At 39.6% G+C, this 14,709-nt stretch overlaps 1 protein-coding gene across 1 annotated transcript in view; it reads right to left on the reverse strand.

Moving 5' to 3' along the window:
- Nucleotides 1-6,294: 6,294 nt before the first annotated feature.
- Nucleotides 6,295-14,709, reverse strand: part of rab32.L (RAB32, member RAS oncogene family L homeolog) — a 48,121-nt gene continuing 39,706 nt past the window's right edge. The window contains exons 2-3 of the mRNA XM_018263056.2: nt 13,520-13,800; nt 6,295-7,124 (exon numbers count right to left, since the gene is read on the reverse strand). Coding sequence (XP_018118545.1) covers nt 6,975-7,124; nt 13,520-13,800 — 431 coding nt within the window. The 3' untranslated portion in view covers nt 6,295-6,974. The remainder of the gene's footprint in view (nt 7,125-13,519; nt 13,801-14,709) is intronic.

Below are 14,709 nucleotides of genomic sequence, written 5' to 3' on the forward strand. Positions count from 1 at the left end.
TATTAAATAACTTCTAGGAAGCCATAGACGTTATTCTAACTTGTGAACTATGGAGCAGTGTTTAACAGTGTAAGCACTGACACAGTAAATTTTATCTGGCTATAACTGCTAACGCTAGTGCAAATGTAAGTGAAATAGTGACAAACCAAACCATTGATACAATACTGATCCCACAAAGAATGGACAGTCTCAAGTAGCAAATGTTTTGTTATTTTTTCAAGCTGTATCATGGCTCTATACAGGACTACAGTCTAAAACCATTCTCACTTAAAATAGGACATTTGTTGTCATGAATTTCTCTTGAGTTCTTGGTGGGCCACAGGTACCAGTACTGGGTCCCCATAAGTGTTTAAGATCTCAGTTAGTGCTGATTCTGTGTGTCTCTCCCCTGATAACACTGAAGGTCTCACTTCCAGGCTCCTGCCTTACATTGCACCTTTGAGCCTGGTCACATGATGCTGTATGTTGGCAACTGTGTTAGAATATGCTTTGTGAACTTTCAGTGATACAAGAAGGGCTTTCCCAATAGGCCAAGCCCCCACACCAAAAAGGCCTATATTTTTGGTGAACAAATTCATCCCCCCCAATAATCATCCCATCAAGGCCTGAAGAGCCACAGTTTGGGCATCCTTATATTAAGGGACCTGCTATCAATATTGCCAAAAGCTATGTATTAGTCTATTATTCATTGTGAGCACACCAAATCCTTCTTCCAACTGGATCTGATTGGACAAATCTGAAAATCCTGTCAAACTGTGACCCAGGCAAGTGCTCATTACAATACACAACTAAACCATGTTTAGTCGATACTGACGATTTCTTAAATAGGCTGTCCAAATTTCCTCCAAGTGAATATTTTTATGTGTTCTTTGGATGTAATAGATCTGTTCACATCCATACCTAATGATCAGGGCCGGATATAGTGTGTACTTACTTACCTGTCCCAAGAAGGACAACCAAATTACAAGGTTAAATTTATCTATGATTTGATAGAGATAATACTTACTAAAAATTACTTGCGTACTATTTGCAATTAAAATGCTGCCTGATGGGTGCTAATAAGGCACCATGACTGTGAAAAAATCTGTGTTTTCCATGCTTTATAATGTGCATGCTTGCCATTAACTTTACCCTTGAGGTTAACCCAACCAATTTGCATTTATTGGATGTAAACATCCATCATACTGGCTCTACTTTTGTCACCTCACTTTATAGCAAACCAAGAGATAGGAATAACCTTTTAATGCCTACTAGCTTTCACCCACAAGGTCCTTTTAGAGGGCTGCCTAAGGGCCAGTTATGTATTACTTTAACTTCAACTGGTTATTTGGTATCAGAAGTACCCTAACGATGAAACACTGTGGAATAATTACACATTTTTACATTTTTGAGAAACTTGGGTCACTGTCTGGGGGACAGACACATTTCAGCATTTTTCAAGAGATGAAGGGGCCATAAAAGTTGCTATTAGGCCCATAACTTGTAGCCTCAAATAGCCAGTACCTGCACTAAACTTTTTTCGCAAAAAATTGGTTTCCATCATTCACTTGAGGAAGATGTGCTGCAGCCAAACACAGGGCCATCCATTCACCTCTACACATCCTGAGGAGTCTTTCCCTAGCCTGATCCTGAGCCTGAAGTCACTGCATTAACCTCTTAATGTCCTTCAAGCAATGGTTCCACAGCAGTTTCCTCTATAGGGGTTGTTCAGGAGTCCAGTGGTTGCAATAATTATGCCCCATCCCAAAATAATATATATTTTAATAAACAGTTTCATCATTCATCTTTAAAATAAAAACTGACTTTTCCTAGGGTTTTTCAAAACCTGATCCACAAATCTAAAGAAGAATAAATGGAAGAATAAATTTTCATTTCTTCTATCCATAGATAGGGGAGGCATATGCATGTGTAAATATTTATCTGTCTGTAATGTGTACCAAGGTGGGACTGTTGACTACAGCTGGGCTGAATGCACCGTGATTTATTCTGATTTCTCTGGATATAGCAGCTTCCACCTGGAATTCACTTCCTTCTGGGAGTTGTAGCTCAACAAAAGCCAAAGGGAAGGCACAATGAATATATTGCACATTATATATAATGTGGAACTATTTTGTTTTTCCTGCACTCAAAGGGAGTGAAATGTGTATTATTTGTTTCCATGTTGCCTGAAAATACCAATGGCAATCTCTGTGTACAGAGGGGACACAGAGAACACAGGGGAAATTAGAAGAGTTCCCTAGTACTAGATATGAATTATAGGACTGGGACATAAGAATGGAGCCTTTCCTCCGAAATAATATCACCTATTATTGCTTTATGTATAGTGGAGTGTATTTTCATAATCTGCTCAAAAGCACCAGTTACACCATAATGGAAGCTAGCAGCATCATTCTGGGCTTTGCCAATAAATTAATTCAATAGGCCCTGCACCCACACCAAATAGGCCATGCCTACATTTTTAGTGGCATGCCACTGGGCTACCACATTACAAAGTTGGCATCACCAAAAAATATTGCCTTTGGGTCATGACTGGGCCCACCACCCAAAAAATTCTGCAGATGTCCATGGACCTACTAAAGCAACTGTCTGTATACAGATGATTTATGATACTGTATTGATTATAGTATTGTATGGAGCAAATCATTTTCATTACAACCCTCTATTAATGTTTCCAGGAGTATTCAGTACAGCAAATGGGGTGGGGGTTGGAGTTCCACATTAACAGTGACTCTTCTCAAAGGAGATAGCAGATACCAATTAAAACTGGATATCAGTTCTAAGACTAGACGGTTGTTTGACAAACTGTAGAATATAAAAAATGTTAAAGCATTTGCAGCCTTCAATAACATTGTCACTAATGATTTTATCAAGGAAATCAGGGCTTCATACTAGCAGGGTGCCAAGCGTTCACTGAGGGAGAGGAGGGAAGGAACAGAGGAACAGCACTGGCAGCCAGAAGCAAATGATAAAAAGCAGATGATAAAAAGCAAATGACGATGAAAAAGAAGAAAACTAGGAATCATCTCTCATTAAATGGCAGGAAGCAGTATGATGCATAAACACTCCTGATAATGAATGGTTAGCAGATAAGTGACATGACATTGCAAATATATAAGGTGTTTAGTTACCCAGTGTCACAGCTGGTAGAGACCCTGTTATCAAAGATCTCTCGCTTTCTCACAGCAGGTGCAGTATCATGTCCCCCAATATACAAATCAAAATAATGGTTTCAGTGTATGAGATTACCTGCAGAAATGGCAGTTGCTGCTAGAAATGCTCAATAGTGCATTCTAATAAAATATACATATTAACATTCACTTAAATGTTCCTAAAATACATATATAAAAAGGAATACAGCGTACAACAAAGAAGCCTCCCCTCAGGTTCACAGAGTCAATCAAACCCTCCCTCAACTTGTTCCATTGTGAAGCGATGGATTCTGAGACTTGAAGTCCCTCAGCTTGCCAGAGACTCGGTGTATCGCCCACTACGGAAAGTCCCAGAATCCATCACTTCACCATGGAGCAAGGTATTTTTTCTGTTTAAGCATAAACGTTATGATTCTAAAACAATGAAAATTACACACTTTATCGACAAGTAATTTAAACCCCTTGCAAACAGCCTTAGCAAATTTGGCTTTAAGGACTCAAAGATACACCCTTGAGGTTTTTAACTTTAACCTGAGGCTTTTTATGTCTATTATAAAATACACACACTATCGTGTATACCTACTGTAAAACTTTCTGTTCAGATCAGATTAATACATTTAGATGTGGAAGGAAAGGGTCACCAGGGATTTAAAACAAACCTAATATAGATGCATTATCTTTGTATCAAATATATAAATGAAGATCCTTGTTTTAACAGCAATTGTTTTTAAAACCTGGATTCCGGTACCTACTGCAGCTGTATCAATATTGGATACTTCAGTGAAAGACACTAGAGGGAGCAATGGTGTAACACAAAACACATTTCAACACAAAAAAGGCAAATTGGTTAAGAAAAATGGTTTTATGCTAAATTTTAGCAACTGTAGGAGGGGACATTGTAGGCAGAGATGCTGCCAGTATACAGTAGGCTGGGAAGTAGTATTACTTGCTACACTGAAGCAGAGTGAAGCTTCTATTTGTGCCCCCCCCATGCAGCAGTTTGGAGCACATTAAGGGGTTTCTCTGTAATACAGATATCCTTACTTTAAGACTACTAAATATAATTTAAACACTGAATAAAACCAATAGGATTGTTTTGCCTCCAATTAGGACTTTTCATATCTTAGTTGAGTTGAAAGTACAAGATGGGACTTTTTATTCAGAATTCTCAGGACATGAGGCTTTCTGGTTAAGGGGTCTGTTCGTTATTTTTTATTCCGTATTCTTATGTCTATGTCTTATGCCTTATGTCTACTAAAATCATTTAAACATTAATTAAACCCAATAGGATTGTTTTGCCTTCAAAAAGGGCTAAGTATATATCAATTGGGGTTAAGTACAAGGCACAGTTTTATTATAACAGAGAAAAGGGGAATTATTTGAAAATAAATTAATTTAAGTCAATGGGAGATGGCCTTCCCATAATTCAGAACTTTCTGGATAAAGGTTTTCTAGATAATGGATTGCATACCTGTACTGCATATACAGCTATAAGCCACAACTTCTCTGTAAACTCATCAACAATGGCAGATCCCTGGTTGAAAAGATGCTTCAGTATAATAATGAAAAAAACATTCACACATCATCCAATCTCTTAGAATCCACCTATTTCAGCCATGAGTTGAATAAGCATGTTGTGGACAAGGAGTGTCAGCAAGAGGCAATGGTAGACTGGCTTTTCTCTTCAGAGACACTGGCTGCAATTTCATAGGATGACCAGATAATCAGTCAATACTGCAACTTTGCGGATGCCAGCCTATACACACATTACTAACACACGTGAAAAAGTCAATAAATAACACAAAACAATCTATTGTCCGATATAGAAAATGTTTTATTCATTTTCATTCATCCCTGAAACACTAATACCATAGTTATAGTTTGTTTAATTGGGAAGCTCTTTTTTTGTTTTATTTTTTGTAAAAGAAGGGTGACTGGAAAAAAAAAACCCACTGCTTTCAAATGAGTTCATGATATCAATATAAAAGCACCTGGTACAAATGAACCTATACTTCAATATTAATAGGAAACTACAATTAAAGGGAACTATTAAGAAATCATTTGTTTAGGTTTAGCTTTTAGGTATAACATCCATGAAAAAGTCTCTAATTTTGCAGATATACCTTAATTTCCTAAAGGCAGTGTTGACCTTTGTTAATTGACAGCAAGGAGCTCCATACAAATTTTTCCCCCATTAGCCTTAGATATCTGGCCAATCAGAGAGCTACAGTGAAATCAGCACTTGCACATGGAGCAGGTAGTTAAACAGGTTGTTTAACTAAACTACTGAATCCCCATAGATCAGTGATCCCCAACCAGTGGCTCATGAACAACATGTTGCTCACCAACCCCTTGGATGTTGGTCCCAGTGCCCTCAAAGCAGGTGCTTATTTTTGAAATTCAGGCTTGGATGCAAGTTTTGGTTGCATAAAAGCAATGTGTACTGCCAAACAAAGCCTCCTGCCAGTCAACTTACTCACAAATTGCAAAAGACAACACTTATTTGGCATCCTCATTGACTTTTTTCATGCCTGTGTTGCTCCCCAGCTCTTTTTACATTTGAATGTAACTTAAGGGTAAAATGGGGACCCCTGCCAGAGAGTGCGCATGATCCTCTAAAACCATATGCTACACATGCTCCATTCAAACGTATAGTTTCATGTGCATTCCAATACAGGCTGTGTGACTGAACTGAGATTGATCTGCCAACCTGGAAGAAGTTAGACAAGAGCTTGAGCATTTAGACCAGAAGGCTTAGTAGGTCGGTGCATCCTCTATAATGATGCAGCAATGCAGGAAAAGCAAACCCTAAATACCTCTAGCCTCTTCAGCAGAATATTCAGTAAATTAATGTTCATTAGCTGGACAGCCACAAGTACACATTATACACCAGCATTTGTAGCTGATGTATAATAAAATTCACAGTGAAGATGAATCAGTGGCTCTAGAAAATATTGCAGTTTAACACTTTTTAAGTAGTTTAAAAGGTGTCAGTTAGGGATGCACTGAATCCAGGATTTGGTTCGGGATTCAACCCGAATCCCAAATAGTATATTCTGTGCATCCCTAGTTTCGTCATTTACTGGTGGTCATGAGATTTTACAGAAGGGTTCGATCACAATGAAATGCTGCAGGTGACAACAAATAACTTGAAACTTTTAATGGATGTGTTACAAATGTGTTTCTGTTTTTCTGATTTTACATGCTTTGCTATTTGCAAGAGGCATTCAAGATTGAAATATAGTGAAGTGTTACATTGGAATAATCGAGAATAAAAAAATAAACACAGCGTGATGGATAAGCCTTGTGTGTGGGTGACTATTAAGGCATCCCTGAAAAAAAAATAAAAAACTTCATATCACTGACCAGATTCAGTTTCAGTGCAATAATACTGTGTTGTTTCGATATCAGTTCATTCCACAGTATATATATATATATATATAATGTCTAACGTGCTGCTTGATTATTCATTATCTTGGAAACATTAAGTTGTATAACGTATCTTTTAAAATATGTATACTATAAACCATGGCACGCAGTAGACAGAGTGGTGGACAAAGATTTGTCTTTCCCTGGTTATGAAGGGATGAATATTTAATTACTAAACATGATACATGACCAGAAACACATATTGGTACTTCTTGTTCTTAATCTGTTGCCCATCAAGTGCAGCTGCACAAAAAGAACATCCTTGTAAACATCTCCTCCATGCTGAATTGATCTCCTCAAGCTCGATGTGAAGCAGCATTTAGCAGCTATCTGAATATCGATGGCAGCCTCAGATTGCTATGCTGTGCCTTTTACCATACTGTAGATTGCACAATATTAACAGCACTGAGATTTACTTTCTGCTGGCATTGCCTCCTGGTCGACCCTTATGCTACTGTCATCATTTTCCTCTACAGGAAAGTCCTTGGCATTTGCGAGAATGTTTTCTACCAAACATCGAGCAGCTTCATCTATATTCATGTTGTCCTATAAAACAAACAATTTGTCAGTCAGAGAGCTGAAGTAAAAACATTCATGCAAACAAAAACCAACCTGCGCGAGCCACAAATGGAGAGTACAAATTACATTTTAAGCAGATAGTGCCTTTATGACCTTTGTGTAATAGTGTACTTGCAAAACCTGTGTTAAGTCACAAACACAGAGTTTGTATGCCAAGGCTATATTACAACTGTTTAAAGCATTTTTCTCCGTGGGGCAAAGTTAATGAAGGTGATACAGAGAATTTTGTCCCTTGAGCATTTTCAAACTTGGTAGGCAAGAGTTAAACAAATGAATTGATAGTGATTGTTAAGAGTTTAAATCCCACTCATGAAGATACTAATCACCAGAGACTAAAAATGTGACACCATACTAAATGAACTTTTAGTATGTTGTAGAGAGTGATATTCTGATACAATTTGCAATTGTTTTTTTTTTAATTTCTATTGTTTGTGGTTTTTGAGTTATTTACATTTTAATTCAGCAGTTTGAAATTTCAGCTTCAAATTTCTGGTTGCAAGGGTTCAAAATACCCGAGCAGCAATTCACTGGTTTGAAGAAGAGAGTATAATATGAATAGGAGAGGGTCTGTATATGAGTAATTAAAAAGTAGCAATAACAATAAATTTGTAACCTTGCAGAGCATTTATTATTTATATTGGGTCAGTGACCCACATTTGAAAGCTGGAAAAAGTCAGAAGAAAAAGGCAAATAACTCAAAAACTATAAAGTGTAAATAATGAAGACCAAATGCAAAGTTGCTAGGAAATGGACATTCTATAACATACTAAAAGTTACCTCAAAGTTGAACCACCCCTTTAACAATAAAGGCTTGCAGTTAAACTTTTTTTTCTTGAAAGATTTTATTTATTCATTTTTAACTGAGTAGTGGAAAGATTTACATTACATTACAATTTAGTTTCATATAGGCATACCAAGGGTCAGGTGAGGTTGTCGCAACTGCTTGCTGGTCATTCAACCAGCAGTTCCACACTTTTTCAAACTTATTTTGGTAGCATGTCATTTATTAGTTTAGTCCAGTGGCCAATGGCTGGGGCCTCCGTGGCTTTCCAGGTCAGAAGGATGGCTTTCTTTTGTGAAGTGAAGAAGTTGTTGTAGGCACAATCTGTCACCAGTTGGTAGATTAAGGCCTTCTGTATGTCCCAGAACAGAACCTGTCTCTGCTTGATATGTTATTTTCAGGAATCTGTTGGAGTAAATCTTTCTAGGTTCCCTCATCTAGGTGGGGGAAATCCTGGGCCCATTTATCACATATGTGCTTAATAGAATCAAAGTTTTCCTGTAGCAGGATAGTATACAGCCAGCTATGGGGTTTGGGGAGAAGTGGCCTATGAAGATAGCGTTCTAGGGGTGGATTCAGTAGCAGTGAGGGTTCCTTCTGGGAATTTGGCAAGAAAGGCATGTCTCAATTGTATAAACCTAAACAGCATATGATTGGTTAGACCGAATTCCTGTTTTAACTGGTAAAACTGTTTAAGTCCATCAGGCCCTACTATATTGTTAAAATGTTTGATCCCTGCAGCTGCCCACTCACTTACGTTAGGAATAGTCCTAGGCTTTATTTCCCTATAGTGGAGTCTATTTGGACCAGCTATTTGCCTTTTCATATGCTGCAATTACTGTTTTTTTGAACACTTGGGTTACTGTCTTCATGGCGGGTGTCAACTTGTATAATGATGGGAGCCCCCTGTGCAGCTGGTTGGCCAGGGCTTCAAAAGATGAAAGTATTGCTGCTTCTGCCACTGTGGCCTGATTGTTTGGGTCGGGATTGAGCCACCATCTAGCATACACCAACCAACTTGCATAAAAGTTAGTAAAAAATTTGGGAGGGCTAGCCCCCTTTTATTAGCCGGGGCCTGGAGCATCCGGAGAGCTATATGCGGACGGTCTCCTGCCCATATAAAGTTCCTTACACACACTTCCAGCTCCTTAAACCACTTCATGGTAGGTATGATGCGTAATGAATCCCGTACAGGAATTTGAGGGAGAATTTTTGGTTTAACCCGTGTTGCAATTTCATACTCAATGACCTGCCAATTGGGTCCCTATGTATTTTTACTAACAGATATATGAAGGAGACTATCCACTGTAGTTGAGGGTGTGGGTTTCTAGGTTCACTTTCATCTATGGGGAATATGACAGATTTTGCCCAGTTGACTTTAAGACCAAAGTAGTCCCCAAAATGCATGACTTCCCTCAGTAATTCTGTAAGAGCCTCCCTGGGATTAGCCAGATACACTAACATATCATTCGCATAAAGCGAAATTTTCTCCTCAAGCCTCTGTAACTTAAGTCCCTTGATTCTTACATTGTTACGAATTAGGACCGCCAGAGGTTCTATGGTTAGGTCGAACAGGAGTGGAGACAATGGGCACCCTTGCCTAGTTCCCCATGCCAGCAGAAAAGTTTGGGAGAGTTCTGAATTCACCTGTACTCTGGCCTTTGGGGTGTCATAGAGGGCTTGTACCCATTTTACAAATTGGTTGCCTAATCCGTATCGTTCCAACAGTGCCCATAGATATGGCCATTCCACCGCGTCGAACGCTTTTTCGGGTGTCCAATGAGACTACCACTCTCTCCCCTGTGACATCATGGGTAGTCCAGATGTTGTTATATAGTCTCCTAATGTTAATATCTGTGGCCTTATTCGGCATAAAGCCTGTCTGGTCTGGGTGTATTAGATGTTCGATTATCCTTCTTAGCCTGTTAGCAAGGATTTTGGCTAGAATCTTGTTTAGTAATGAAAATCGGTCTGTGACTCGTATTTCTCTGGGGGCTTACCAGATTTGGCAATTAGTATGATAGTGGCTGCTTTGAAACTTTATGGTATCTTGGCCCCACCTAGTATAGAGTTGAAAAGGGAACAGAGCCTAGGTGCCACTATATCTTTGTGGGCTTTGTACCATTCAATGGGGAGTCCATCTGGACCCAGCGATTTCCTGTTAGGGAAATCATTAATGGCTTCTGTAATTTCTTCTATTGAGATTTGTTGGTTAAGTGATTCTGAATTTTCCCTATCTAGGTAGAGAAATACTGTCTAGGTATGATTAAGGGATTCTGGGGGTTTTGGAGCATTAGAGATTAGTGTAGAAATCGACAAATTGAGAGAGAATCTGCTTCTGTGCTTCTGTTCTCAAATTTCTTGACCCCCTGTAGTGGTCAATCTTGGAATGGTAGTCAGTTGTGCTAGGAATTTACCACATTTTTCCACTTTATCACACCAGGTGGCTGGCTACCCTGCGGAGTTCTCATTGGGAGTACTTGTGAACAGAGGCTTGGTTAAGGTCTCTTTGGGCTAGTTCAATTCCCTCTCCTAGCTGTTCAGTTGGGTACTGTACATAATCTTTTTCAGCTACATTCAGCTTGTCGCGTACGGCTTTTAGTTCTGTGTCCTGCTTTATTTTGGCTGCCTTAATTAATGCAATGTATTGTTCCCTTGCAAACGCTTTACTAGCATCCCAGGCTATTTGTTCAGTTGTTATACCCTCATTCCATTCCCAGAACTCCCTATAGTGTGTTTTAATGGGCTCACTGACCCAATCATGATGGGGAATCCGTTATAGAAGGAAGTTTCCACTGCTGTGGCCCGTCTACCCCTCCTATTTTTAAATCAAGTTGTACTGGCGCATGATCAGAATAGATTCTAGAGGTGAATGAGTTAAGAGTTCTCCCTTTGAAATGTCATGGAGGAGGCCAGGGCCAGATCTATTCGGAGAGAGCAGATGTGGACTGTTAAATTAGAAGACTGAATCCAGTCTCCCAAGACCTGTGTCATTCTTAAGTGGTCTCAACCTATCTGTTACAGGGTTTGGGACTGCATTTAAGTCTCTGCACCAATAGATGGGGAGGTCCCCAATCTCAGAAGCCTTTCACCTGGGGGGAGAGTACACATTGACCAATATCATAACATACATAGCAATCGTCACCTTGAGGATTATGTATCTCCCAAACCTGTCTGTTACAATTGTTTCAACTTTGGGTTTAGCAGTTTTTCTAGTTACCTCCCGGGAATAAGAGGAGTATTTTGAGTGGAATATGGGGCCTAGCCTCTGTCTCTTTAGTGCTCTGACCCTTTGGCCTATCAGGTGTGTCTCTTGCAGTAAAATCACATCTGCCCCCTACTTTTCAAGGTGATCCAATACCACCGACCATTTAACTTTATCATTCAGACCCCGTACATTCCATGATATTATCCTAAATTTAGCCCCTGCCATATTGCTGTGAGAATTGTATGCATTTATAAACAGTGACTACCACAATACATCTTACACCCAGTATCTCTGACACAACATTTGGGGATACATTGTCCACGAAACAGGTTTACTGATTAAGAGCTCACTACTTAACCAAATAAACCAGATTGTCCTTAGTACCACAGCCGTTTGACCAGCTGGTAACTCACTTGTGTCTATTTAACCTTAGCAGGCTGTTAGGTGTTATACTGGTGTAGTCTGATCTGGTGCTAGGGGTGTGCACGTTATGCTTATGCCATTTTTACCTATCCCAAATTTGTGAAGAAAAAAGATTCACTGGGCTTCATTATTTATAGTCCTGTCCATGTGTATGAGTTCCTCTTATCCAGGGCCAGAGTGATCATGCAATCCCCTGAGGTCATGTGTGTAAAGGGTTAGTGTCTCGGTGTCATGAATTCCAGGGCGTAATTACTTAAATTGTCTTTCTTGCTGACTTTACTCCTCAGCGCTGTGGGGAGTGTGCTGGACTGTTGTGCTGCCTTGGTGGGCTGATGCGGGGAGATCTTGGGTGTCCGTCCAACCATTGCTGAGCATTGTCTGGCTGGTCAAGTATATGCGTTTTCCCTCCTTCTATTATTCGTAGCTTGGCTGTAAAGAGCATGTTATAGTTGAGCCTGAGGTCCAAGGCATCTTTTGACCCAGTTGAAGGTGCTACGATGCCGTTGAAGTGCTGCTGAGTAATCTGGATATAGAGACCCGAGTCCCCTGGAAGTAGATATATCCCTTTTTCCTGGCTGCTTGTAGTGCTGTATCCCTATCCCAGTAATTCAGGAGCTTATTAGGAATGGTCTTGGTGGAGCACCAGGTGGAAGGGGTTGCGTGGGGACCTTATGCGCCCTCTCAGCTACAAACTGTTGTGAGAAAATGTCTGCACCCAGCATGTCCTTAAGCCACTGCTCAGCGAAAAGTTCATCGTTTTGTCCCTCACTCTTTTCAGGGAGACCCACCACTCTGATATTGGATCGCCTCTGCCTATTCTCCATATCTTCCATGTGTTCTGTTGTTTGTTTGAGCAGATTATGTGATCTCATGTGGTAGTGTGGTCATCCAGGGTACTCACACGCTCCTCTAGGGCCCCAGTCCCAGTCTCTAATGACTTGGACATCCTGCTTGAGCAATGATAGTTCCACCTTGACCTCCTCAATTTTTTCCGTTAGCGTTGCTGTAATTGTGGTTTGGCAGGTGGTAATTGCATTTAGAATATCTTGCATTGTAGGAGCTACAGCAACCTATGCTCCCGGAGCTGCTTCTGCCTGGCTCTGTTGTTCTGCGGGAGGAGGAGAGTTGCTGCCGCCATCTTGTGAAGCGATACACACATACTGCTCCAGCCTCATGGCTGCCTCCGATCGCACCTGCTGTGTGTTTTTTCCCATTGCCGTAATATGTAGGGTCTGGGTCTGGACAGCCACAATCCAATTTGGGGAAGGTAAGCCCGGTTCCAGGAACTGTTATGGGCTGCACAGGATGATGTTGTGGATAACTCCCTGTTCACGCTGCTTGCCAGTTCAGCATGCGGCTCCGCCCCCCTTGCAGTTAAACTTTAATACTTACTCAGCTTCATGTTTTACTTTTATTATTTGATCTTTGCACCTAAATATTTCTATATTTTCACTGCTTACCCTTATTTACAAACCTAGGACTATATAAATTGGGTTCAGCACTGATGCAGAGGGTCATGGGAAGTTAGGAGCAGATAATACACCATGGCTTTAAGTGCAACTGCACAGTACATAGTACTATGGTCTCACTAATTTTCATATCACTAATCCTAACAGCTGCCAATAAAATGAATGCTATGCAAATGAGTGAGGAGACATAAACATTACATAAACAGTTGCACTTGAAGCCTAAATCTATGGAAGAAAAAAATCATATAAAGGAAAGTACATATATTATATACACTTTTGCAATTATACAGTATGTATATAAATTTGAAATCATACCTATATGCAAATTTATCATAAATATCATAACTGTATATATGTATTATGACTATACCATATGCATGAAAATCAAGCTTGCCTCAGATCTCTCAAAATTCTACTACTGCAAGTATATAGAACATTATTTTGCATTGGATTTATCATTACTGAAAGGAAGATATGTCACCTTTGCAGAGGTTTCAAACCATGCAGCAAAGCCATTTTCTTTACAGAAGAGGTCCATTTGGTGAGGGCTCTGTACGTTGTTTTCCTTCTTTTGATCACACTTGTTGGCCAGAAGAACTGCAGGTATAGTCCCGCCGCTTGGAAGGAACACTTTGCTGTCCAAGTCAGATTTCCACTTTGTGATGGCTTCAAAGGTTGATCCTCTTGTTACATCAAATACCACAAAAGCTCCAACAGCCTCCTTATAGTATACTCGTGTCATGTTTCCAAATCGCTCTTGTCCTGTAGAAGAGAAACATTATTTAGGTCCTAGAATAAATACTGTGGTGCATTCATTGCTAAATATTTCATGTTTAGCTGTGGTCACAGGAATGGAACCCTACCTTTCTTGCTGTGTATAAATAGAGTCTCCTGTCTGGCCTTGGTATTACAAGGGTAAAAAAGCTAACTCTGAAAACATGCTCTGTTTGAGAAGAATTTAAATGTTTTGGATATTCCACCAAAACAATTAAAGGGGACCCGTCACCCAAAAAAATATTCAAAACCCTATTTTATCACATTGGTCAAGCAAAATGAACTTTAATTACACTATATAAATTATTTGAATCTTGTTTCCTTTAGTCTGGGAATTCATAATTATAGCAAGCAAGCAGGAGCCATTTTGTGGACACTTATTAAGGCAAGCCTTGCATCATCTCAGAATCTTGTTTGTGCATCAGAATGGGGGACACAATGTCCATCCCCATGCCCTGGCTACACAATGAAATGTTGAAGAGAATGGGGGAATGTGGAAAAAGCAGTGACATCTAGGAAGTGCTGAATGGAAAGTTAAAGTAATTTTCTGTCCCGTCTTTATGCCTAAGGCATAGAGGAGGGGCAGACAATATTTGATTGACAGCTGAGATTTTTAAATGAGCCTACAACAGATATTAATGCTTTAATAAAAAATAGAAATTGGATTTCATGTTTCATTTGAAAATAACTTTTATTATACAGCTCGTTGTGTCTGGGTGACAGGTCCATTTTAAGGAATAAAAAAATACTCAAACCTAATGAAACATCAAAGTGGCAATGGGGTAACACATGATTTTGAAATTTCCGTAGAAAACCTGCAGAGACATTATCATAAAATAAAAATGCCTTGCAGTTTGGAAAGCTCCAGACTACTACAATCAGACTACAGATGTTACA

The sequence above is a fragment of the Xenopus laevis genome, chromosome 5L (genome assembly GCF_017654675.1).
Source record: "Xenopus laevis strain J_2021 chromosome 5L, Xenopus_laevis_v10.1, whole genome shotgun sequence".
Classification (NCBI taxonomy): Eukaryota; Metazoa; Chordata; class Amphibia; order Anura; family Pipidae; genus Xenopus; species Xenopus laevis.